Source organism: Plectropomus leopardus, chromosome 15, assembly GCF_026936395.1.
Source record: "Plectropomus leopardus strain MGB_pleo_1.0 chromosome 15, ASM2693639v1, whole genome shotgun sequence".
In the NCBI taxonomy this organism is placed as follows: Eukaryota; Metazoa; Chordata; class Actinopteri; order Perciformes; family Serranidae; genus Plectropomus; species Plectropomus leopardus.
Genome location: NC_142190.1, coordinates 6684011 through 6706645, shown reverse-complemented (window position 1 = coordinate 6706645; position 22635 = coordinate 6684011). Strand labels below are relative to the sequence as shown.

At 37.4% G+C, this 22635-nt stretch overlaps 3 protein-coding genes across 6 annotated transcripts in view; 2 read left to right on the top strand and 1 right to left on the bottom strand.

Moving 5' to 3' along the window:
- The window catches only part of cltca (clathrin, heavy chain a (Hc)), a 48056-nt gene extending 45467 nt beyond the window's left edge, over nt 1-2589 (top strand). Inside the window, exons 29-30 of the mRNA XM_042499164.2 lie at nt 283-358; nt 1323-2589. Coding sequence (XP_042355098.1) covers nt 283-358; nt 1323-1456 — 210 coding nt within the window. The 3' untranslated portion in view covers nt 1457-2589. The remainder of the gene's footprint in view (nt 1-282; nt 359-1322) is intronic.
- A 766-nt stretch (nt 2590-3355) lies between these two features.
- The window catches only part of LOC121952899 (vacuole membrane protein 1-like), a 101149-nt gene continuing 81869 nt past the window's right edge, over nt 3356-22635 (top strand). Inside the window, exons 1-7 of one of the 4 annotated variants that reach the window (XM_088088219.1) lie at nt 3356-3505; nt 4142-4191; nt 10490-10683; nt 13724-13826; nt 13998-14136; nt 19244-19334; nt 21386-21496. In XM_088088219.1, the coding sequence (XP_087944345.1) occupies nt 13748-13826; nt 13998-14136; nt 19244-19334; nt 21386-21496 (420 nt within the window). In that variant the 5' untranslated portion in view covers nt 3356-3505; nt 4142-4191; nt 10490-10683; nt 13724-13747. Of the gene's footprint in view, nt 3506-4141; nt 4192-10489; nt 10684-13723; nt 13827-13997; nt 14137-19243; nt 19335-20928; nt 21052-21385; nt 21497-22635 lie in introns of those variants that run through there. The other 3 variants (XM_042499769.2, XM_042499770.2, XM_042499771.2) reach the window with 3 other exon arrangements.
- On the bottom strand, nt 3390-7667 carry ptrh2 (peptidyl-tRNA hydrolase 2). Its single transcript, XM_042499773.2, has 2 exons — nt 7524-7667; nt 3390-5459 (listed from the first exon to the last, which is right to left on the bottom strand). Exons 1-2 carry the CDS (start codon nt 7604-7606, stop codon nt 4934-4936), a joined length of 609 nt encoding a protein of 202 aa, XP_042355707.2. The 5' UTR covers nt 7607-7667; the 3' UTR covers nt 3390-4933.

The window sequence follows — 22635 nt, the reverse complement described above, 5'->3', positions numbered from 1 at the left end:
GAGTAGGCAGTTTCATTTTGGCACCTCCTCTTGGCTCTGTTTTCACGCTTTAGATGGGAGACTTTGGCCAATCACAGGTCATTTCAGCGAACAGGGGTTCCTATTGGCTGCTCTACAGATGCAGATGCGTGTGCACGTCACTTGAATGACGGAGAATCCTGCAGAGGAAGCTGCTATTTCGGAACAGCAAATGTTTTTTAGGGTTTTTTTAAAATTTTAGTATGTTTACACTTTAAAGTGTTGTTACTTTACTCTAAATGCTATCGTTTCTTTGCTTTGCAGGTAGATAAACTAGAAACCTCAGAGTCCCTACGGAAAGAGGAGGAGCAGGCAACGGAGACGCAACCCATCGTCTACGGTAACCGTCCTCTCAGGACATCTGAGTCCATTTCATTGTCATCAAAAGCAAAGGCAGCAGTCCACACCAGAAGTTATTAAAGCACTTTAAATTATAGCTGCCCTGTAACTTTTGGTATTCATGACCAAATTGGCAACAATCAGCAATAATTTTTAGTTTTTATTTATTAATAAAATAAACTGAGCCTGTGTGGTCGTGGTTTGACCCGTGCGCCTGACGGTTTGCAAGGCATGTTTTCTTTAAAAATCAGCAAAAAGATTAAATTAAAAAAATCCCTCAATTTTAAAAAAAATAATAATGTGATATGCCTCCCCCTTTTTTTCAACCGCTGACTCTCTTAGGTCTGTTTGGGTTGGGTTTTTATTACTTTTCTTTTTTTGTTGCTTATTTTCAGTTAATTTTCTTGTAACTTTTTGTCAATTTCCTGCTAATTTTTGGTAGACAGATTATCGGGGCCGATATTTGGCATTTTAATGATTATCTGTATTGGCATTTTCAATAAATGCCAATGAAATTAATTAATTAAAAAGTGCAAAGGAAGTGTCAGCATGAGAGGAACTTTTACTCTGTAGAACCTCGGGAAGCTATTTGTATTTTTTCACTTTTACTTCAAATTTTCACTTAACTTTATAAAAGAAAGTTGCTGTATTGGCTGCATGTCATGTTGATTTATCATTTTCTAAATGGCATTTAAACAAGGTTTTGTGTTGGAGTTTGTTATATTCTTAAATATATTCTAAATCTTGACAGACAGATTTGCATTTTTATTGTAAATGCGTATCGGTTGCAAATATCAGTTTACCACTAATAATCAGTATCGGCCCCGAAAAACCAATATCTTACTAATTTTCGGGCCATTTTTTGTTAAGTTGCTCATTGCCTTCTTCCTCTCATTCCTTTGACAGAAATCAAGCCAGTTTGTTCAGGTGTTAATTAACCCTTCCTGTGTGTGTGTCCCCTGCAGGCAATCCCCAGCTGATGCTGACAGCGGGCCCCAGCGTACCTGTGGCCCCCCAGCAGCCTTACGGCTACGGGTACCAGGCGCCTGCAGGATACAGTCAGCCAGCAGCTCAGCCCGGCTTCGGCTACGGCATGTAAAGACCCCTCCCCCTTATCTCCACATGCAGGCTGGAGCAACCATCCATCCATGTCCCACAGTCCTTCACCAGACCATTAGCGTCTCTCTCTGCCCTCGACAGGCAGCGGGGCACAAAACAGACACCCTCTTTTTTTTTTTTTTTTTTTTTTACTTTTCCCCCTTTTTAAACTGTCATGAAGGACTCAGTTTTATTTGTTGTCAAAGAAAAATCACAAAGATTAATTTTCTCACATTCCGTGTCGACTAGATTAATTTTTTTTCTTTTTGTCTATTTTATTTGAATGGGAAATGGTTTATGTACAATGGGGGGGAGGGGGCGGGCTTGTGGGAAGAGCTAGTTCTCTTCTGGGTTTATAAAGAAAAGGTCTGTTGTGAAGCATCTGATTTGCACTCTGTAGTGAGAAAAAATTAATGTAGAGCCTCTTCCTTTTGATGTGTGTGAGCAGCTTCTTCTGTCCGACTGTAAAATGCATTTAATTATTGTATATTCAGACACACACAATAAAAAAACGCTACTATGTTCCTCTATATTTGAACATGCCGCTACCATGACCACAATCCTGAAACACTACGTCTGGTCCCCCCACACACACACACACTTCAGGGCTGAAGAAAACTCGAGAGTATTTTACAGACGATTCCAGCAAAGCCAATGCAGGTAACAAAATTCATTCACATGACGTTTCCGTGTGCTTGTCTAACGTGGGACCATTCCACCTCAGGAGGGACTGCAGACCTGTTTGTGAGCGACTAACACGCCCCCTCTTCTATGCTGCGGTTTGTTTCTGCTGGATGTCATTTTTAGGTGTTCAGGAGAGAGATTTTTTTCAAACTTTGTTCTCCTCGTGTCTCGTCGAGGGTTGCCTTTAACCTTTTTTTCAGCTGACGCGCTCATCCAGCTCAGTATGACAGGACTTGTGGTAATTTTGAAGTTTTTATCAAAGGCTTGCGTGTATACATGAAATCAATCATTAACTCCTTTGAACTTATATTCTTATCTAAATTACCTTAGATTTAAATTGTGCACTTAAGATACTTGATTGTGCATATTCAGGATCATAATGAATGAAACGGCAGTTTTGTTTTCCACTTAAAAAAAAAAATAAAATAAAGGCTTCTTGTTTGTCAACAACGGTCTGATTGTGTCTTACATGTGCTGTCGTGTGCAGGAGGAGAAGACGGTCACGGTACCGGACACGTTTATCTTCCAGCCAGTGACACTGCTGCGCCTCCAGACTTCTGTCTTACACATATAAAGATAATTTCACGCCGTCAAAACCGTTAAATGAGTCGTCGCAGCCGCCCCGTGCATGTTTCTATGATTTGTCAGACGTTTCTCGGATCGGAGCAAATTGGCTTGATTTCTTTAGAAAACATGGAAAAAAGGCATGTCCCAAAAATTGGCAAGAAATCTGCAAAAAGTTGCAAGAATATTGCCTGAAACGTTCAAATAAACACCGAAACATGGGGGGGGGGGCTAAAAAAAGTGCAAAAATAAAATAAATAACTTTTTTTCTGTTGTCTTATTTTAAATATATATTTGGAATATTTTTTAAAAATAGTTCTCTTGATATTTGTGCCAAGTCAATTGGATATTTTTCCGATGAAAATCTTTCTCCCTCATTTTTTTTAAGCTGCGTTTTTATGTCACCTTTTAATATTTTTCTTGCAAATTTCAAGACATTTCATGCCAAGTTGCTGATTGCTGTTTTTCCTACGTATTTGATATAAATCACATTTCAAATGTTACGATACAGAAACTACTCAACTCAAGTCTCAGATCTGAGACCTTTCTATGCACTTCACGTGTTGGTCTTTTTAAACCCTTTTCCAGGATCTCCGCCTGACAGGTGCGGCGCATCAAGATGCTGATTAAAACACAGGTGACAGGTGTGTCTTGGGATGGTCGCAGTCAAAGGACACTCTAAAATGTGCAGTTTCATCTTGAAAAAATACATTTATTTAACCGAACTTTAAGAACGTTGACCTGATTTGGATCCTCAGTTCACCGTGGAGGCGTTTTCTTCACAAATTCAACGAAACACACGGTGAGTAAATCATAAACATTTGGTCATTTAGGAAGTGAAGTGTTCTTCTAACACGTTCGTGACCAGAGTTTGAGAAAAACCTTTTGTGTGCACAAAAAAAAAACTCTTGATAAAACTTTCAGTTAGTGAAACCTTTGAACTCTTATTTCTTTGAAAAACCTCAGAAAAAAAGGCAATGACAAAATTCAAAAGATAATTCCACAAACTGCAAGAAATTAGTCAATTTTGAAAATTCTATTCTTTGTATCTTATTAATATGTGAAAAAATAATAAAATTGTTTAAGAAAAAATTATATTCAAAATGCTGGGTGAAAATGTCGAGGGGGAAAATCTATATTATAATTATGATAATTACATATTCAAAATTAATGTTACAAAATTATTTTTTAGGTATTTTTCCCTGGTCATTTCTTTTCCTCTCTTTTGTTATTTTTTAAATTGTTTATTTTTAGATAATTTGTGCTTTTACTACTGTTTTTTTTTTTTTTTTTACTGTCAGCACTTAATCTCCTTGATGTTTGTTTTTTTCTTCACTGGAAAAAAGCTGAGGAAAAATGTCAAGGGTTAAAAAAGAGAAACTGGGGGGAAACTACATGTATAATTACATATTTGTTTATGTTTTCATTTCTTCTTCAGGTTTCAGAGAGTTCCCTCAAACCTGTGAAATAACCACGGCAAAAGAAAGGGTAATGTTTAAATATTTGTTCAGCGTATTTCAGGACTGATTTTTCAAGACCGGGCAAAATATTTCAGATTTTATGACAAAATCTGAAAGCCATCCACTCCAAGTACAATATGGATGTGACATTAATGTAAATTGTTCATTTTTGCATAATTATACATACATACATTTTTTCTAGAAAATTGTCCTATTATTTAAGAATTTTCTCTTTTTTTAAACTAATTTTTAAGTCATGTTCTTGCCTCCCTCTTGTAATTATCAGAATTCGCAGGACATCTGTTTCCAGGTTGCTCACTGACTTTCAGCCACGTTTTCCAAAGAAATGAAACCGTTTTGCTAAAGTTTAACACGTTTAAATGAAAGGTGTCTGAATGCAACACTAGAAAACTGATGTGGGTCCAGGTTTCAAAGGGTTAAACAGCTTCCTAGGAATATTGTTTTTTGTAGAATTAGGGCAAAAAAATGAATATTTTTTTACATGTAAATGTACTCTGAACAGTGTTTGTAGTGCCTTTTGTTTCTGTCAATGAAGTATCACAGTAAAATATTACACATCAAGCTTTTTTTACTGCTTTTTTCCAAGAGTCATCAAATGTGAAAGGCTCGTGTGTCCAAAACTGCACCAAAAATTTCAAGTATTTAACATATAATTGATTGTTTATTGTACAAAAAAAAACTCCTTCGTTTGCATTGCAAATAGTTATAACACAAAGACGTCGTAAGCAGGTCGGCCTGATGCTGGAACTCTAGTAGAGCTTCAGGTCTCCAGTGACTTTGTCCACCAGATCCGCCGGGCCTGGACCGATACCCAGCACGGTGCGCGATCCGGGCGCAATTTGTGTCCTTCCTGCGTCCTGAATCAGGCTGACGGGAAGCCCAACTTCTTTGGCGTGAGCGAGCAGTTCGATCAGGGTGTCCTCATCGGGCGCCTTCACCACCACCTTGGGCTGGCCGCAGTACTCCCACTGCTTCAGAAGCTCCGGCTTCCTGCGCTGAACCTGTTTGTAAGCCGACACGGCGGCGTGGGAGCACTGGGCGGCCACCTTCCCTTTACCCATCTTCAGGTCGTTTCGGACCACCAGTATCATCTTGAACTCGCCGCCTTCTCCCATCACGCTCGCTTCACCGGTGCCGTTCCCCATCGCCGTCATCAGGGTTTTGGACGTGGAGCCCAAGCGAGCCCGAAGCTGCCAGCCGATGAGGAGCCCACAGCTGAGTCCTGCTACCAGACCCAGACCCAGTGGACCGTACGGCAAGTCCATGTTGTTGCACCTGCAACAGCGACAGAGCAGAATAATTATAGGCCACACCTTCAAACTTAAAAAGTTAAAAAGTTTCAGCACCTCGCAGAAAAACTGACTTCACTGTATTCATGAGAAAACGTGCAGAGATCTCTGCAGAGAAGTGATCCTCAGCTTAAAGCCAAAAAACACAAACAGTAATCTGCTGAGTGGCCGGTAGATTTTGTTCATTTCCAAACCTAAAGTCCTAGAAACATGTAAGGGGCTGCTGTGGCCCCTGGGCCCCTGTCATTTTGCAAAAGTGGCCCCCAAGCAAAGCGAGTTGAGTTCCCCCTCATGACATTTTTATTCCTCCAAACTTAAGGACATTGATTTGGTTTCAATTCTTACAGGAAACTTATGCAAAAGCATAACGACAGCTGGTCAAACCGCTTACGTTACAGCTGTTTTTTTTCTTCAGCAGGTTATATTTGGTGTAATGTTAAACTAAAGGCAAGATAAGACTGAAAATAACAAACTGTATATCATCCAACTTTTATTACTTTTGGGAAATTTGGGAAAAAAAATTGGGGAAAAATTCAATTGCTAAAGATATTAAAGTTACTGAATGATTATGATCAACTCCTCCAAAAGATGCAGCACGATCAAGAAATTTCATTTTGATTCAATTCAAATTTCAATTTCATTTTTAAACTTTGTTTGTATAATATGAATGTAATTAATCATTTGTTTAATAGTTTATTGTTTTAAATTTTATGTATTTATTTTTTGGTTGTACTGATTTATTTTTATATCTGTATGCAGTTTTGTATTGATCTTCTATTCAATAAAAGTTTTTAAAAAGTTGTTGAAAACGTAGCTTAAAAATGAAACACTGGTTATTTTAAGTTTAGTATGAGCCTGTAGTTAGCTCTGACTTGATGTAATCTTGTACTATGGGCAAGATAAAATCTGAAAATAACAAATATTTCATACAATTTTTAAAATATTTTTGGAGAATTCCATATAGATAAGGTAAAGGAGAAAAAGGCTATTAAGGCATTTCAGGTATTAAATGGTTTAAGTATGATGTAATCTGGCATTATGAAATGTGAATAATTATTTTGTTGGTTTTTTTTTAGTTTTCTCATTTTATGTATTTGTTTTGTATTTCAGAATATATCTGTATGCAGTATTAAAGATCTATTCAATAACACAGTCTTTCATTGCTCTTTTTAATCTTTTTGGCTTTTTTTGTTTGTTCTCTGTACATACTGTACATATCTTTATTCATTATTGTTATTTTATTGTATTCTACATTAAGTGCCTTCCTTTGTGTGAATATATATATATATATATATATATATATATATATATATATATATATATATATATATATATATATATATATATATATATATATATATGTATAATTATTTTGCCTTTTTAATGAATATTTTTATTCAGTTGCTGCTCTCTTATTTGTTGCTCTAACAAAACAATTTCCCTCACAGGATTAATAAAATATTTCTATTCTAAAAAAGTTATTTAAAATGTAGCATAAGATATATAATCAAACAACTTTTAATTACTTTTGGAAAATTCCATATAAATAAGTACATTTAATTTATTAAGTGATTATAATATGATGTAACCGGATGTAACTGTTTGTTTGTTAGTTCTTGTCTTTTTATTTGATGTATTTTTATTTGTTTTGTACTTCTGTAAATATTTATATGCAGTTTTTTTTTACTGATCTTATGTTTTTTCTTAAGCAGCTTAAAAAGGGGGAAAAAAATGGTTATTTTAAGTTTAATATGAGCCCATAATAAGCTCTGACTAAAGAGTTAGTTAAGTTTGTTTCTAAATCACAGATTTCAGATTTTAACTCATCAGTTTTTATATTTTTAAACAAACATCGCGGCTAACAAGCTAACACAAGCTAACTAGCCATGCTAACATTAGCTTCCCGGCTAAAGGCAAGAAGCTCCAAAAACATCGCGTCAGTTCGACAGAAATCCCTCTGAGAGACAAATAGTTAAACATTTCATGCTCTCATTGTGTCACAGCTGCACAAAAACCCCGATACTCTGATTACTCTGATTTCAGATCATACCTGCTGACAAGTTTAATGTGCTGAGTGTCAACCACCACGTGACGAGGACTTCTTCTTCTTTGGTCTTTAATGGCGTTTCGCATCTATAAACTCGCATTACCGCCACCTACCGGATTCACCCTAAAGTCTCCACCAAATGGGACAAAGACATTTTTGTGTATGCATCACATTTATTTAACATTTTTAATATACTCAAATATATAAATGAACACTTTATTACATATGCATTAGTGTTTTAGATAACTTTTTGGAAGATAGAATAACAAAATATGGCTGAAATAATGCTAAAACCTTAAAAAAAAATGTCCTAAAATATCCTAAAATCGTAGAAATATCTTGAAATCCTAGTGACATATATGGGGCTGCTGAGACTGGCCCCTGGCCTCTTGTCATTTTGTAAAAGTGGCCCCCAAGTTAAGCAAGTGGAGTGTCCCTGAATAACATATTAAAATAATCGAGCAAACAAGACAGAAATAAATGATAAGGAAATAAATAATAAGGAAAGACTAACAGAATAAAAACAAAATAAAAGTGACAATTTAGGAGTTCATGATAACAAGACTGTCTTTAATTTAACTTTTTTTTCAAACATGAGTTTTAGACTGAGTGAAACTATTAGTTTCTAACATTTGTACAGAGACCATTTAACTGTTTTGTTGCTGTTGAAATTTTAAAGAAAACAATAACAACAATAATCCTTGCCTTGTTGGTGATCTTTCTCTCATTTCTCAATGAAATGTTAAAATAAATAGTATCTTATTAAGTACAAAAACATTAGCCATGGACAAAAACAATTTAAGCTTTTAGCTCAGTAATTTTAAATAGCGTTGCAATAGTCTTGAGAGATGTTTTGTTGTTGTTGTTGTTGTTGTTGTTTTTACAGTTTATTAAGTTGTCATATTGTTGTTGTACAGGCATGTGACCAGGAGGTGGTGCAGTAAGAAAGCTGTGATTATATCACAAAGTGCATGCACATTATAGCTACACCTGTATCTTAAATAATTGCTAATACATTTAAAATTGACTCAATTGTGTTTCGTTTTTCTCAAGGTATACTTATGTGTTGTTTTTTTTTTTTAAATTATTTTAGACAGAATCAATAATTAGGCCTATTTACCTAAAATATTAGCAATATAAGTTTTGGCTATCTCATTGAGTCTGTAATACAAGGTACAAGGTAGATTTATTTGTCTTTTTTTAAAATACAGTTTAAAAAAACATAGTTTAAAAAAAGAAATTCAAATTTGTCCCTAAATCTTGCTACATCTTTATCCATAATGTAATATAAGCTACTGCAATAGGGTACAGATTACTAGTTACATTACTTATTGCATTTGATTACTTTTGATCAGGCCTACCTGTCTAACAAATGTTTTAAAAAGTGCAATAAAGCTGAAAAGTCCTCTCAATACAAATTGTAACTAAAAACCTCAACAATGATAACTGTCATACTTTTATTAAAAGTTATAATATAAAAAATAATATATAATGTTATATTATTATTATATATTAAGGTTTTCTTCATAAAGCATGAGTAGTTTCAGTTATGCAGTTTGGAGTGAGACGTCTCTTCATATAGACGAGTCAGGTGAGGCTCCATGTGATTTCGTGCCGTGAACATTGTTCAGCACGACATGGAGCCAACACTGACTGCCAAAATCCAGCCTATAGATAGTGTGCTGCATATGAGCTGACATGCTGCTGAAAACTGATGCCACCTTTTCCTGATATCAATACCTGAACTCTGGCTATTGGCTGATGCGGAGTACAAATATATATTTGTATTAACCCTTCAAAACCTGAGCAAATTGGATAAATGGTTGCTTACTCTGTCTTTTTTAAAATTTTATTTGTGTGCTTTTTGTTTTGTTTTGTTTTGTTGTTTGTTTGGGTTTTTGTTTTTTTTTACTACTTTTCAGGTAATTTTCAGGCCCTTAAAATCCTGGAATTGTCCTAAAATCCTAGAAATGACCTGAATTCCTGGATAAGTCCAAAAATACTAGAAACCTTCTTAAATCCTAGAAATGTCCTAAAATCCTAGCATCGTCCTTAAATTTTGCAAAAAAATCCTGTAATCATGACAAATGTCCTAAAATCCTAGAAATGTCCTAAAATCCTACAAACGTCTTAAAATCTGAAACATTTTCAGAAAACCGAGAAATGTCCTACAATCCTGAAAAAGTCCTAAAATCCTAGAAATGTCCCAAATCGGGACATTCTAAAATCTGAAAAAATGTCAAGAACATCCTGATATCCAAGAAATATAAAAAACAATCATCCAAAAATCCTTGAAACATGTTAGACACTGCTAAAAGGCCCCTGGCCTCCTGTCATTTCGCAAAAGTGGCCCCCAAGCAAAGAAAGTTGAGTCTCCCTGCTCTATGGGATTGAGCAGCTTCTGGAGCCAGCCTCAAGTGGCGGTTTGAGGAACTGCATTTTTTGGCACTTCCACATTGACTTCATTTTTCTGTCCCGGAGGTTGCTGCTTGACCTGACCTTAGTGCTAACACTCCCGATGTTTTGCACTTTGATGCAGACAGAGGATGCTTGTCCACTTTAAACTGAACTCCCTCTGCATCTTAAAGTCCCAAAATAAAGTCATTCAAACACTCCAATCAGACATAACATCCACCACTGAAAACACAGCTCTGAAATAAATGTTCTCACTCTGATAAAACCACATGATGCTGATACTAAAACACGGCAACATACAGTTCTCTAGTTATGACCTGATAAATGTGTTGCCCTGAGGTGTTTTTTTCTCAGTTTGGGATTTAAGCTCTCTTTGCCCAAATGCCATTCACTCACTCTCTGTGTGAAACCTACTGAGGACTGAGAAGTGTTAGAAGTGCGCTCCAGGAAAGTGATCCACTTATTTATAGACCTTTAATTAGACTGGCCCTCTGGAGGTTCGACCAGGCAAATGATGAAATCTCTCCCTCTTTTCTGTGTGTCTCCTCTGTCAGCCCTGTGCTCCCCTCCCCCGGCAACTCTGTATCAGTGCTCGATCCTTCGCTGGCCCCCTCCATCACCACACCCTGCACTCAAGTTATGATGCAGTTCATGGGTAGCATACTTTTGCCCTACATTGCCACCGGGGCTCCAGCAAAGGTTTTCATCTGAGCCCAGAGTTTACTGTGGATTAAACATCAGCTGAACGGTGAGTTTACTTTCTCTGCATAATGCATTTAATGCATTAACGCATTGCACTCCTGCTCTGTTTTACACTTTCATAATCTCTCTCTAATGCACTGTTTTGAAATTATCTCTGTTTAAAATGTGAAAACTGTTTGCAGATTATCAAATTTCTCATCCTGTAGTGTGTTGAGTTTCTCGTTGTCCCAAGAGTTACTCAACAGGTCAGGGTTGTTTTGGTAGAAGTGATTGCGCAATCAAGTGCTGGAGCAGGGCTGCGCTACTGTGTTTCACACAAGCAGCATTGTTGTTATGAAACGGTACACTAGGTATTGATTGTGAATAATGCATCGAGTTCAGCCCTTTAAAACCTGGAACAACATCACTTTTATTGTACTGCTTTCATACGCCTTTCACAAGTATTTAAACTTTTGAACCAGGAGTAAATTGGTGTAATTTCTCAACAAAACAAAAAAAAAGAAGAGCAACTTGTTAAGAAATGTTCCACAAATTTCAAGAAAATTAGTTGATTTAGAATAATAATATTAAAAACAAAAAAAGCTAGGGAAAAATATCAAATGGGGAAAAGTAAGAAAACTATATCTATAATCATAATAATTAAAATTATGTTACAGAATTATTATTTTTTATACTAATTTCTTGCTGCGTCATTTCCTCTTTCATTTCTCATTCCCTTATTCCCATGTTGTTGTTTTTTTTTTAAATCAAGCCAACTTGCTTACATGGTTTCTGCAAATCTTTAAAAAGTCTTAAAAAGGCATTTATTCCATTAATCTAAAAATAAGGCCTTAATTTGCATTAAAATGTCTTAAATAAATCTCTCAATTGTCTCAAAAAGCTAAAAATTATGGGAAACTTTCAAAATAAAAATGATAATTTACAGAATGCCTCTTACATTAACATCACCAAAGAGTCTTTTTTTTATGTGAAAATAAATATTTGAGAAATAAAATAAAATTCCCCTGAACCTTATTAATGTCAGTACATGTTTTTCCTTCAGTATTGACGTGATCTTACATTTCTTTCCAAGTGGCATTAAAAAACTCTTCAAAAGCCTAAAATCCTACTTGTCCTAAGCTGTAGGAATCTTGTGCTCGGGTTTCAAAGGGTTAATTGATTAATTCATTGTTTTGTAGAATAAATCAAATTAAGTGCATAGTTTACACAAAGTTTTGCACCAATTTCAACACTTGATGCTGCTTGCAGGATATTTCATGCACATTGTTGAGCCCCTGTGTTGCACAGTGCATTGTGGGTGTGTATACCATTGTGCATGAAGCATTGGCACATCTAGTGCGAGCGTGTGTGTTCAAGGTTTAAGGTTTGTAATGAAAAGCTTTTGTTTGTGGTTCCCTGAGAGGGCCAAGAGTAGCTCTCCAAATGCCTCGCAGTCTAATCGTCTGAGAGGAATTTTTATTTTCCTCTGTGTGACACTTCAGATGCATGAATCAGACTTCAGAGCAGCCTCATTTGTGTATGGGGTGTTTCTGGTTAGTTGGGTACGCATTTTTTTTTGCATTTCCATTGTGAAAAGTTGTGGATGGTACCTTTTGTACCTTTGGAACTGTCCCAATTTTTTAACTGTTGGGGTACTTAGCACACTGATGAGGTACTAAAAGGTCTAGCTACATTTAAGAGTACTGTCTGCAGTGGAAACACTACACAGATCAAGTGTCTAGTTACATGTTCGTAGGTGTTATTTTTGCTTTTGAAGCATCTGTACTGAAAGCTTTTGATGAAATTGCAATACTGTAATTCAGTTACCCAGGATGCATGTTAACATCAGGTGTAAAGAGTGTGCATGCACTGAAAAAAAAAGAGCCAAAAGCTCAGACCTATAGGTCACAGGAGAGAGAGGTTAAGCTCAGAGAGACACTGACACTTCTACCAGATGGTGAACTACGTGCCTCTGTGTCAGAGTCCCCATCTCACTGCTCACTGACAGATTCTTGGCTCTGTAGTGAGACGCTGTGCATGTGCTGGAAGGCACATGTATGTATGAATGTGTAGATCTCCTTTGAGTATATATCATGAAGAAACATGAAACAAAATCTCATCCTGTATTCCCTTTCACCCATTATTTATACATTTGACTCTTCTGTGTACGCCATTTGAGATATTCAGGAGTAATCTGATTCATTTTCTGTTTTCAGATTTGATAAAATCTTGAAAATGGGATGTTCAGAAGGAAAAAAGGAGATTATGAAATCAGATAAAATAATCCAGTTTTGGTTTTGATCTGGATCAAACCTTTGAAATATGAACTCATCGGTTTGACATCTTTTTAATAGGCAGTAAAGAAGAAATGACCCAATTTCTAAAAAAAAAGAAGTTACCTGACAATAGGTAAATTTAAAAAATAAAAAGAAAGAAAAAAGCCTTTAAAAAAAGGAAATGACCTGAAAAAATGCTTCAAAAATCATGACAATTTTGTGACATAATAATAATAATAATTGTTGTTTATAATGAGTGACGAGAGGAAATGACCCAAATATTTGCAAAAAATATATAAAGAAAAAAAAAGGATGGGAAAATTACATGAAAAATACTTTTAAAAATAAAGCAAAGACATGTGGGACATTTTCACGAGAAAAAAAAAGTGCAATTATGAAATAATTATAAATATGTTTTTCCCTATAGCTTTTTTCTTTTTTCCCTCGACATTTTCCCCTAGCTTTTTAAAAATAAATTTCTAAATCTACTTACTTCTTGCACTTGTGGAAGATTTCATATTAAGCTGCCTTTTCATTGCTTTTGAAAGAAATTGCACCAATTCGCACCAAGAACAGTGATGTTACTCCACGTTTTAAGTACGTGTTGCTTAAGGAATACTTTGGATCCAAAAAAAATAACAATCTGGGATCATATTCACAAAATTCTGAGAACACTCTCGAAGAGCTCCTAAAATTTTAGCAAGGAGTCCTTGCTTTCGAGTGATTTAACAAAGTTGTCAGACAGCTCTGAGCGAGGACGGGACAGAGACGTTTTTGGCGAGCAGCGTTGGGTACAAAGTGTCTGTGCTAAAGACTTGTTTCTTCTCTCAGCTGGACTCCTTCCCGGTGAATGAGATGGCAGAGTGCGGGGCCGAAGGTGAACTACCTCAGAGGCGTCTCGGTGTCAAGGAGCAGTTAAATGGAGAGCTGGCTGGTAAAAACAAACCACATCTGATGATCAGCTGAGCAAGAAATCAAACCCATGCTTATTAGGGCATCAAATGCCACTGAGAATATGTTAAAAAAAATGTTGTATTTGCATTTATTTAAAAACATGAATCCATCGTGTTTATTTGTGTGTGTATTTGCAATGCTGTGTGGCCAGACTCAGAGCTGTCTGTGGATCAGAGGGAACAGACGGACAACGAGGAGCGAGAAAATCTGGTATTATGGAAGAAACCTCTGCTCACACTCCACTACTTCACTCTGGAGTTGCTCATCACTCTTAAAGAGTGGCTTTGGAGGTGAGACCAGGGGCCTTTCCCAAACCACCCCTACAACCAGGGATACTCAACTTGCAGCCTGTGGGCCAAAACTGGCCCCTGATAAGGTGCCTGGTGGTTGTACTTTTAGTATACATATGGTTCCAAAGTGCATGAAACAGCATCAAAACTAAGTCTGTTTATCAAATAAAGTGACAGTGACAGAGGTCCTTGCTACGCCCCTAATGTCCCAAAATCATAGAAATGTCCGAAAGCCAGAGAAACATCCTACAATCCTAGAAATGTCCTAAACTGTTAGAAATGTCTTTAATCCTAGAAACATCCCAGAAACTTTGAAATGTCCTAAAATCTTGAAAAAGTCTTAAAATCTTAGCAATGTCCCAAAATCCTCCTAAAATATTAGAAATGTCTTAAAATCCTAGAAACGTCCTGAAATCTGAGAAACATCCTTAAATCCAAGAAATGTCCTAAAATATTAGAAATGTTCTGAAATTCTAGAAACATGTTTGAATCATAGACACATCCTAAAATCCAAGAAACGTTATAAAATCAGAGAATTATCCCGATATTCTAGATACAACCTAACCCAAAATACTAGAAATGCCCTAAAAACCTATGTCTTGAAATACAAGAAATGATAAAATCCTTGAAACATCCTAAAATCCTAGAAATGTCCTACAGTGCTAGAAATGTCCTAAAATATTAGAAATGTCCTCAGATCCTAGAAATGTGCTAAAATCCTAGAAAGTTCCTAAAATCCCTGAATCATGTATGGGGCTGCTGGCCTCCTGTCATTTCGCAAAAGTTGTCCCAAAGCAAAGCAAGTTGAGTATCCCTGTATTTCCCCGTAAACTTATATAGAAAGCAGCATAAAAATTTGATTTAATTTCACTTCATTCTCAGAAAAAACGTCAGTTGTTTCACATATAATGATTTCGGTAGTTATTGTTCATGTGTTGATGCAACAGCAGCTAATCAGTGTTTTTGTGAAGTTAGTTTTTTTTATAGAGGTGCTGCTGCTTGTCAGTCTTGGGCAAAAACAGAACATGATGACTTTCTCACTCGCACACACACAAAAACACAAACAGAAAAGAGACCTTGATTGTGTCAGTGCTATCAGCTCAGAAGGGCTTCTCATCATAGTTTAGTCTTCGGTCGGATGTCTAATGGAGCCAATAATGCAGCACAAAGGATTTTTTAAACCTTTTTTTTACGCTAATAACTCATTCTTACCTCTGATAAGTCTTTTTACCTCACTAACTGACGTCACATCGCCAACAAAAGCAACAGCACCAGACCAGACTGCATCAGACTGTGGTTTGATGACAAACTCCCCGCGCTGCACAACATGTCTCATACGTACCTGATAATCTTTGTTGACACAGAATGCCCAGAAGAAGGTCAGAGTGTACGCTCAGGGAGGCCTCTGTGGTTAAGTGTGTGAGGACAACGTGTTTATTTTCTAAACTACAAGAGGATGTGGTGAGCCGCAAGCACCACGAGCAGCGTTCTGACTGAGAGGAGCTGCTGTTCACCGACACTCAAAACACATGGTGTTGTAACTGCTGCAGGGGGATACATGTGAACCCATTACGAGTGCAAAGAGTTTGTCCTGAATGTTGATAGAGGTGGTTTGTAATTTATAGCATATGTACAGGGAGTCCTCGGGGCTCTGCACTTGTTTTGCTTAAGATGGAAATGGGGGCAGTGGATGTGAGACAAAGGGAGGGAGCAGAGTGGCCACATGATATCAATTCATATTGCATGAGAACACTTGGCAACTTCGAGTGGCGTGTGGTTTAACAAAACTATTAAACAAGCATAACATCTAAGTAGTAATTTGGGTAATAGGGCTGTAATTGAGTATGTCAGTCATATTTACTATATTATGAAAAAATTAGATATAGTGCAGAACATTTTTTTAATCTATTTATGTAAAACCATGTATACTTCACACACAGAGGACCTCTACAATCAGCACAGTTTTGAGATGGTTCATAAGCGTACTTGAGTTATGGCCAAACACATGTATGAGGTCACTGTGGCCTTGACCTTTGACCTTCGACCAACAGATTCTAATTAGTTCATACTTGAGTCCAAGTGGACGTTTGTGCCAAATTTGAGGAAACTTCCTCAAGGCTGTCTTCAGATATTGCGTCAGATATATATTTATGGTTTTAAACATGCCTTCCAGCCTGCATGTTTCATTAAAGAATCGCCAATTACCTTTATCATAGCCAGAAACTGTAAAAACAGAAATTACCATTGGATTTTGAAAGTACCGACAGTCCTTGAACACATCATGTGTTTCAAAATAGCCATATTTAATCAAAATCACTTTATTCTACGTTTTTTAACTCTTGGATTTCGTCTTCAACTTTTGACTTTAAAGCATTAAAGGGTAACTATTAAAATCTAATAACTAATTCATGGGAGAGGGAGGGTCATGCATTTTCCTTCAGTCACTCAGGGAGGCTCAAGGACAATATTTGTAGCTTTGGGGAGGGTCAAAATAATTATTAAATGAAAACAAAATCACAACCCAGCCATGCCCCCCTCTAATAGATAAAGAACAGTCCCTTACTTCTTGGTGATCATGTGACCTTTGTAATGTCCCAGATTTTTAGTGAGGGAGAACAGGGTAACAGGAGTGGGTGAAAACCTGAACACAATAAAAATGGTAATTTCAACTAACATTTAATTAACTGTCATTGGGATGCATGATAATTTCGGCACATATCAGCCAATATTGGCTTTATAATGAAATATTGTAACATGACAACATGCTGATTTCTGCCAATATCAATCCGATACATATGCATTTACTGACAAAATGAACATGTACAAAACATCAACTCTAAATCGAAGTTTTTTTTAATTTCATTTTGCGCAATACATTAATACTATATACACTGAAAAGCATTGTATTGTATGTCTCCATCTGCTGGTGGGCCACCACAATAAGAGTATGCATGATAGTATGCATGACATGATGTGCAGAAAAGACTTGATGATCACTAAAATGAGTTGGGATATATTGGTTATATTGGTATCAGTTAAAAAAAAATAGTTGTTCTGTAAAAAATCGAAATCGTGCATCCTTAAGTTCTAATAATAAAAACGTATTTCAGCCTACGTTTAAACTAGAAATAGAGTCACACAATAACCTAATAAAAAATAATGACTTCTGAAGGATTTTAATCAATTAATTTCATGGTAAAATGTTGTCCTATGTTTTTCATTGTTCAAGATAGTTTTTATTAAGATTCTACACGATGTGTCTTGAAATTGCAGGACATTTTATTCTTAATATAGTGTAATATACAGCCACTTTCCGTGCTTATTTAAGGCCCATAAACCATCCCTGAGCGGCAAAAACCAACTTCACACGAGAGTTGGGCTGTCGGACTGATCACGTGACCGGCGGAGACAGGTGCACGCGCGAGGGAGGGCTCGCGCAGTCGCGTCACTCCATTATGGCGGTTTGAGTCTTAATCCGTTTTTACACGCAAAAATCCGCCGCTCAACACACCGGTGAGTTATAGAAAAATAATTTTTTAGCAGTTTAACCGGACTGAAAGCTTACTAACTTAATATACCATAATTTGTTAGCTAACTAACGTTTTAAAGCTGCGTTTACCTCCAACAGAGGACGGTAGTTAGCCAAAATACACTAAACGTTTACGGCCAGTGTTAGCTTCTACCGTTAGCTGGCTAACTTTAGCTTTACAAGTAACGTTTCCTTAGTTTTTCCTTAGTTAGGTGGAAGAAGTGTTCAGTTAATTTACTTAAGAAAAAGCACTAATACCATCCCGTGAAAATGCTATGTTACAAGCGAAAGTCCTGCATTTAAAATATTATTGTCGTGACTATAATCAGCAAAATGTAGTGAAACGTGTGACAAGTAAAAGTAACCAATGCCGAAAAAATGAACAAACCCAGTTAACTCAAAACTATTTTAGAAAATAGGAACAAATACAGACCCCAATATTTTTTTTAGATACATAGAAGAAACACCAAACCCGAAAACTGAAAAAAAAACACCTCCCTTAACTCAAAATTATGTAAAGAAAGAAAAAATAGAGCAAAACTCAATTATTTAAAGAAAAGGAAAATAGAAGTAAAACTAAACTGAAAAATGTTTTTAAAAAAGAAGAAAAAAATCCAAATTACAAAAAAGACTTCAAAATTATAAACAAAATTCAAAATGACATGCCCGTAAATGCAACATTAAAAAAAAAAAATAGGCAAAAATGTTTACAAAAAAGTAATTAAGTTTTTGCTCTGTGCTTTTACCCTTTTCCTCTAAGTTTATATGCATATTGCGATCAAGGCTTTAATTGTAGTTCAGGGATACTCAGCATGCTTTGCCTGGGGGCCACTTTTGCAAAATGCCAAGGCCCACGATCTATGGATGTTTCTAGGATTTTGGAACTTTTCTCAAATTTTGGGACATTATTTGGATTTTAGGATGTCTCATGGATTTTAGAACATTTTTTGGATTTTAGAACATTTTTCTGATTTTAGGACATTTCTAGAATTATAGGAAGTTTCAAGGATTTTAGGACATAGCTTGATTTTAGGACATTTCTAGGACTTTAAGACATTTCTAGGGTTTTCGGAGATTTAGGGCTTAGCAAGGACATCTGTAGGGGTTCGGAGGATCCTCGAGTGGCACTTTTTGTAATCTCTGCTTTGATGCTGTTTTATGCACTCTGGCATACTATGTATACAAAAAGTACAGACACAATTCCCATTGTAAATCGCTTTTTTAATATTGTGAATTAGAAAATGTTTGGTGGGGCCACCTGGCACCTTATCAGGGGCCAGATTTGGCCCATGGGCCATGCATTGAGTGTCACTGTTGCAGTGGCTTGATTAGTTTCCAGCAGATGTCTCTCTCCCACAAAGTTTGAATCAAATTTAACTCCATCTAAGAATTCCTTTCCTTTCACTCATTCTGCCTTACTAATACTTCTAACAATTCCTCATCTTTTTTTCATCTGCCATCACATTTTGTCCTCCTGACTCACCATCCGTTTCTCTGTCTTGTTTACCATTCACCTCCGCTCCCTCACATTTGCATCCATCATTTTCCACCTTCATACTCTTCTTCTCCTTCATCCAGGCTCTGGCAGCAAAGACAGACTGTGTTTGGCCTGCTGATCCTGCTTATCCTCCTCTCCATTGCCTACTGTATTGAAGGAACACACCAGAAGGTGACCAAATATTCTGAATATTTTTCACAGTACAATATAACCATACTGAGGATGCTGTGGAGGGCCATCACCTGAACTCTTCCAACTTTTTTGGCAGGCTTAAATCATAAAGTGTGTGTCTTTGAAGGGAGAGTGTCAACTTCTCTTTCTGTGAGGGGTGCTTGCTTTATAATTACAACGTGCAGGTCACAGTTTCCTACTTTTTGTGCTGACATAACATCTCTTGCTAACTGGATGGGAGGGGGGATGATACAGCTAAAAATGTTATAACCACAAAAAATCTTTTTATGTGGAAATTGAAGAAATATTCGGTAATTTGGTCTATATATTAGACTGTATATATAAAATAGGTTTATTGCAACTAGTTGAAAGAGGGAATATCACCTCCTGCTGTGGTGGAGTCAGACATACTTCTGTCAATAAATCGATTCTTCCTCAGTGCATGTATCGTAGGACAAGGGCAGTAGTCCAATTAAGTGGCCTAATTGAGCTATAACAGTAGCTCGACTTAAGTATGCATGTAAATGTACGGACTGATGGAAACTGTCTGCATCAAAGCTTTGTTTAATCCGTGTAACTTTAAACAACACCCTGTGTTTTGCACAGATTATTATTACTGTGGCACACTGTGCTTACACTGATGGCACAGGACATGAAGAAAACACCTCAATATCAAACATCTGTGTTCAAAATAAAAGATGTGATTTGAGACTGAGAAACACAAAATCACAAACAAAACCTTGTCAGCAGGTATTTCCCACTTCTGTTCTTCCCTTATCTCCACCACAAAATAAAAAATACACTACAATTAACATTGGGCAAAATTTTAAGTCCGACTTTGGCAATTTTTATGCTCAGCAGACCCTAAAGTGCCTCTCAGAGTTGTTCCTAATCCTTCATAATTGTCAGTTCAGTTAATTTTTTTCTTCACTTTTGATTATGGGAAAGTTGGCCTTAAATGTTACTATGAGTGGCATTAAAAAAGTCCCTAAAAGCCTCAAATCCAATTTAAACTGTAGGAACACTTATTATATATTGGCATAGAGATTGGGATGTGCATCTCGCTTTCCTATGAGAGAATATTTACACAATCATCTCTAACAAGTGTGTATTTGTGGTAGTGTGCCTACATCACTTTAGTTTAATAATTAACTTCCCACAAAGCCTTGTTGTACCTTCTAATCTCTTGTGCCCAAAGGGCAAACTTCTGACTGCAATTCACTGTGCTGTAGATCTGAATAACACACCTTACCATTTCTTTTTTCCACTTTTTTACTGACGTGCTGTAGTGTTTGGAAACCCACTTGCATAAAAAGGTTGGTTTTTTTTTCCCCAACGTTATATATGCACAGACTCAGAAGTTGTGTAATCACTTCTCAATAACCATACGTAACAATTGCCCATGGCTGGCACTGCACTTCCCAGCAAAGAGAGTGTGGTGTTTTTGTTTTGCTGGGTTTCCTGGGAAATGGAGTCTTCTGGTCAGAGCCTCCCCAAACTCCTCAGTCCCCTCCCTTCTTCCCGTAATCTACACACTCCATGCTTCCTCCTAAAAACGACCTGCCCTGGCTCGAGGGAGGAGGTGTGATAGATGGAGTGATAGTGGCAGATGAGCAGGAGGAAGAGGAACATAGAGAGAGAGAGAGTGACAGAGAGATCTTGGCTTATCTTACTTTACGAGTTGTGTAAGAGCTGGCTGCAACCAGAAAGAATAATGGTGCTGTTCTTCTGTCAACGTGCTGAACACTCCTACCCTACGGCTCTGTCCTCTAAACTCAACAACAACCTCTGTCTCTAAAGGTCTCTCTCTCACTCTCGTCCTCTCTCCCTCTCTCTCTCTCTCTCTCTTCCTCTCCCTCTCTCTCTCTCTCCACCACTCACTTGCCCTCTCCCACCCTTTTAAGTGGCCTCTGTTTTGCACACTTTCACTCTCGTACCTTCTCTCACTCTGTCTCTGTCCCTCCTCTCTCCGTGCCCCCCTCCCCTTTCTTGTTTTCCTGTGCGTGTGTCTCTGCCATGTGGTTGACTGTCCCTCTTTCTGGCCTCTGCAGTATGTGCGCTACATGGAGAAGAAGACGCTGTGGTGCGCCTATTGGGTCGGCCTGGGCATCCTCTCCTCGGTGGGTCTTGGCACTGGCCTGCACACCTTCCTTCTTTACCTGGTGAGTGTTTTCTGTGACTCCCAAAGACAAGTTGCGCACCACTTTTCTCACAGTGCAGCTATTCACTTGCCTGTGCATGTTTACAACAGAGCTGAAGCTCAAACACAGTGGATGATGGTGGTGCAGTGACGCAGGTTTAAAAGGCTGTGTTGATGCTGTTGTTGGGTTGTTGCAAAGCTTTAATAAGAGCATTATGAAAAGCTTTTGCAGGCTCCTTATGCATTTGCACATGTGAGTTAGCATGGGGTTTGTGAGCACGTGCATTTCAGAGTGGGGCGGAGATGAATAGACGCTGTGGTAGCCGCACTGTTTTGACAGGCAGTCTAGGAACAATCGCACTCACTGACCCCTCTGACTGAGTGCACATGAGGATAAAAACACTCTCCCTCCCCCTCTTTGAGTTCTTTCTCTTTCCCTTCTCCCTTTGCTCCTGCTCCCCACTGTGTCGCTCACTCTCACTTTCTCTTACACTCCCTCCTCGCACTCGTTCTCCTTTTTATGTCTCTCCTTTTCTTACATCTCCCCCACCCCTTCTCCCTTCCTCCCTCTTGCTGTTTTCCCTCAACTCTCTATCTGCCTCTGAGTGTTTTTGCTCCGTTTCAAGCGGTGTTGGGTCTCTACTGCTGATCAGATGATGGTCCCAAAACATCTGCTTGTCTTCACGGCTCCATCTGTCACCAGGGAGTCCACTGTCACACTTGTATGACCCGGCCCAGCGGAGCTGAACTGGAAACTTTGAAGTGCGTGTCCTTCATTCTGCTGTTTTTAAAAGCCAGACTCTGGCCTCCCAAATGTAATTTGAGAGTTTTTTTTGCTACTTTCTCTCACTGGCTCTGCTCACTTGTGCAGAAGGTTTGAATGTAGGATGTCACCATCTAGTGAGCATGGCTGCTACTGCAGGTTGTGGTGTCAACGGGTTCATGGCAGAACTTGGTGCTCCTTGCTGGAGCTGCTGTAGTGCATTTTTTATAGAGCTGGACTGATATTGTCTTTAAAGGGCAATTCTGGTGCAGATATTTTTGGATTTAATCTACTCATATACAATGTTTTTGCATGGATACTCAAATAAAAATATATATATTTAAAATTTTTACCTCATATATATATAATCTGAATATACAGAACGGTGCAAAAGTCTT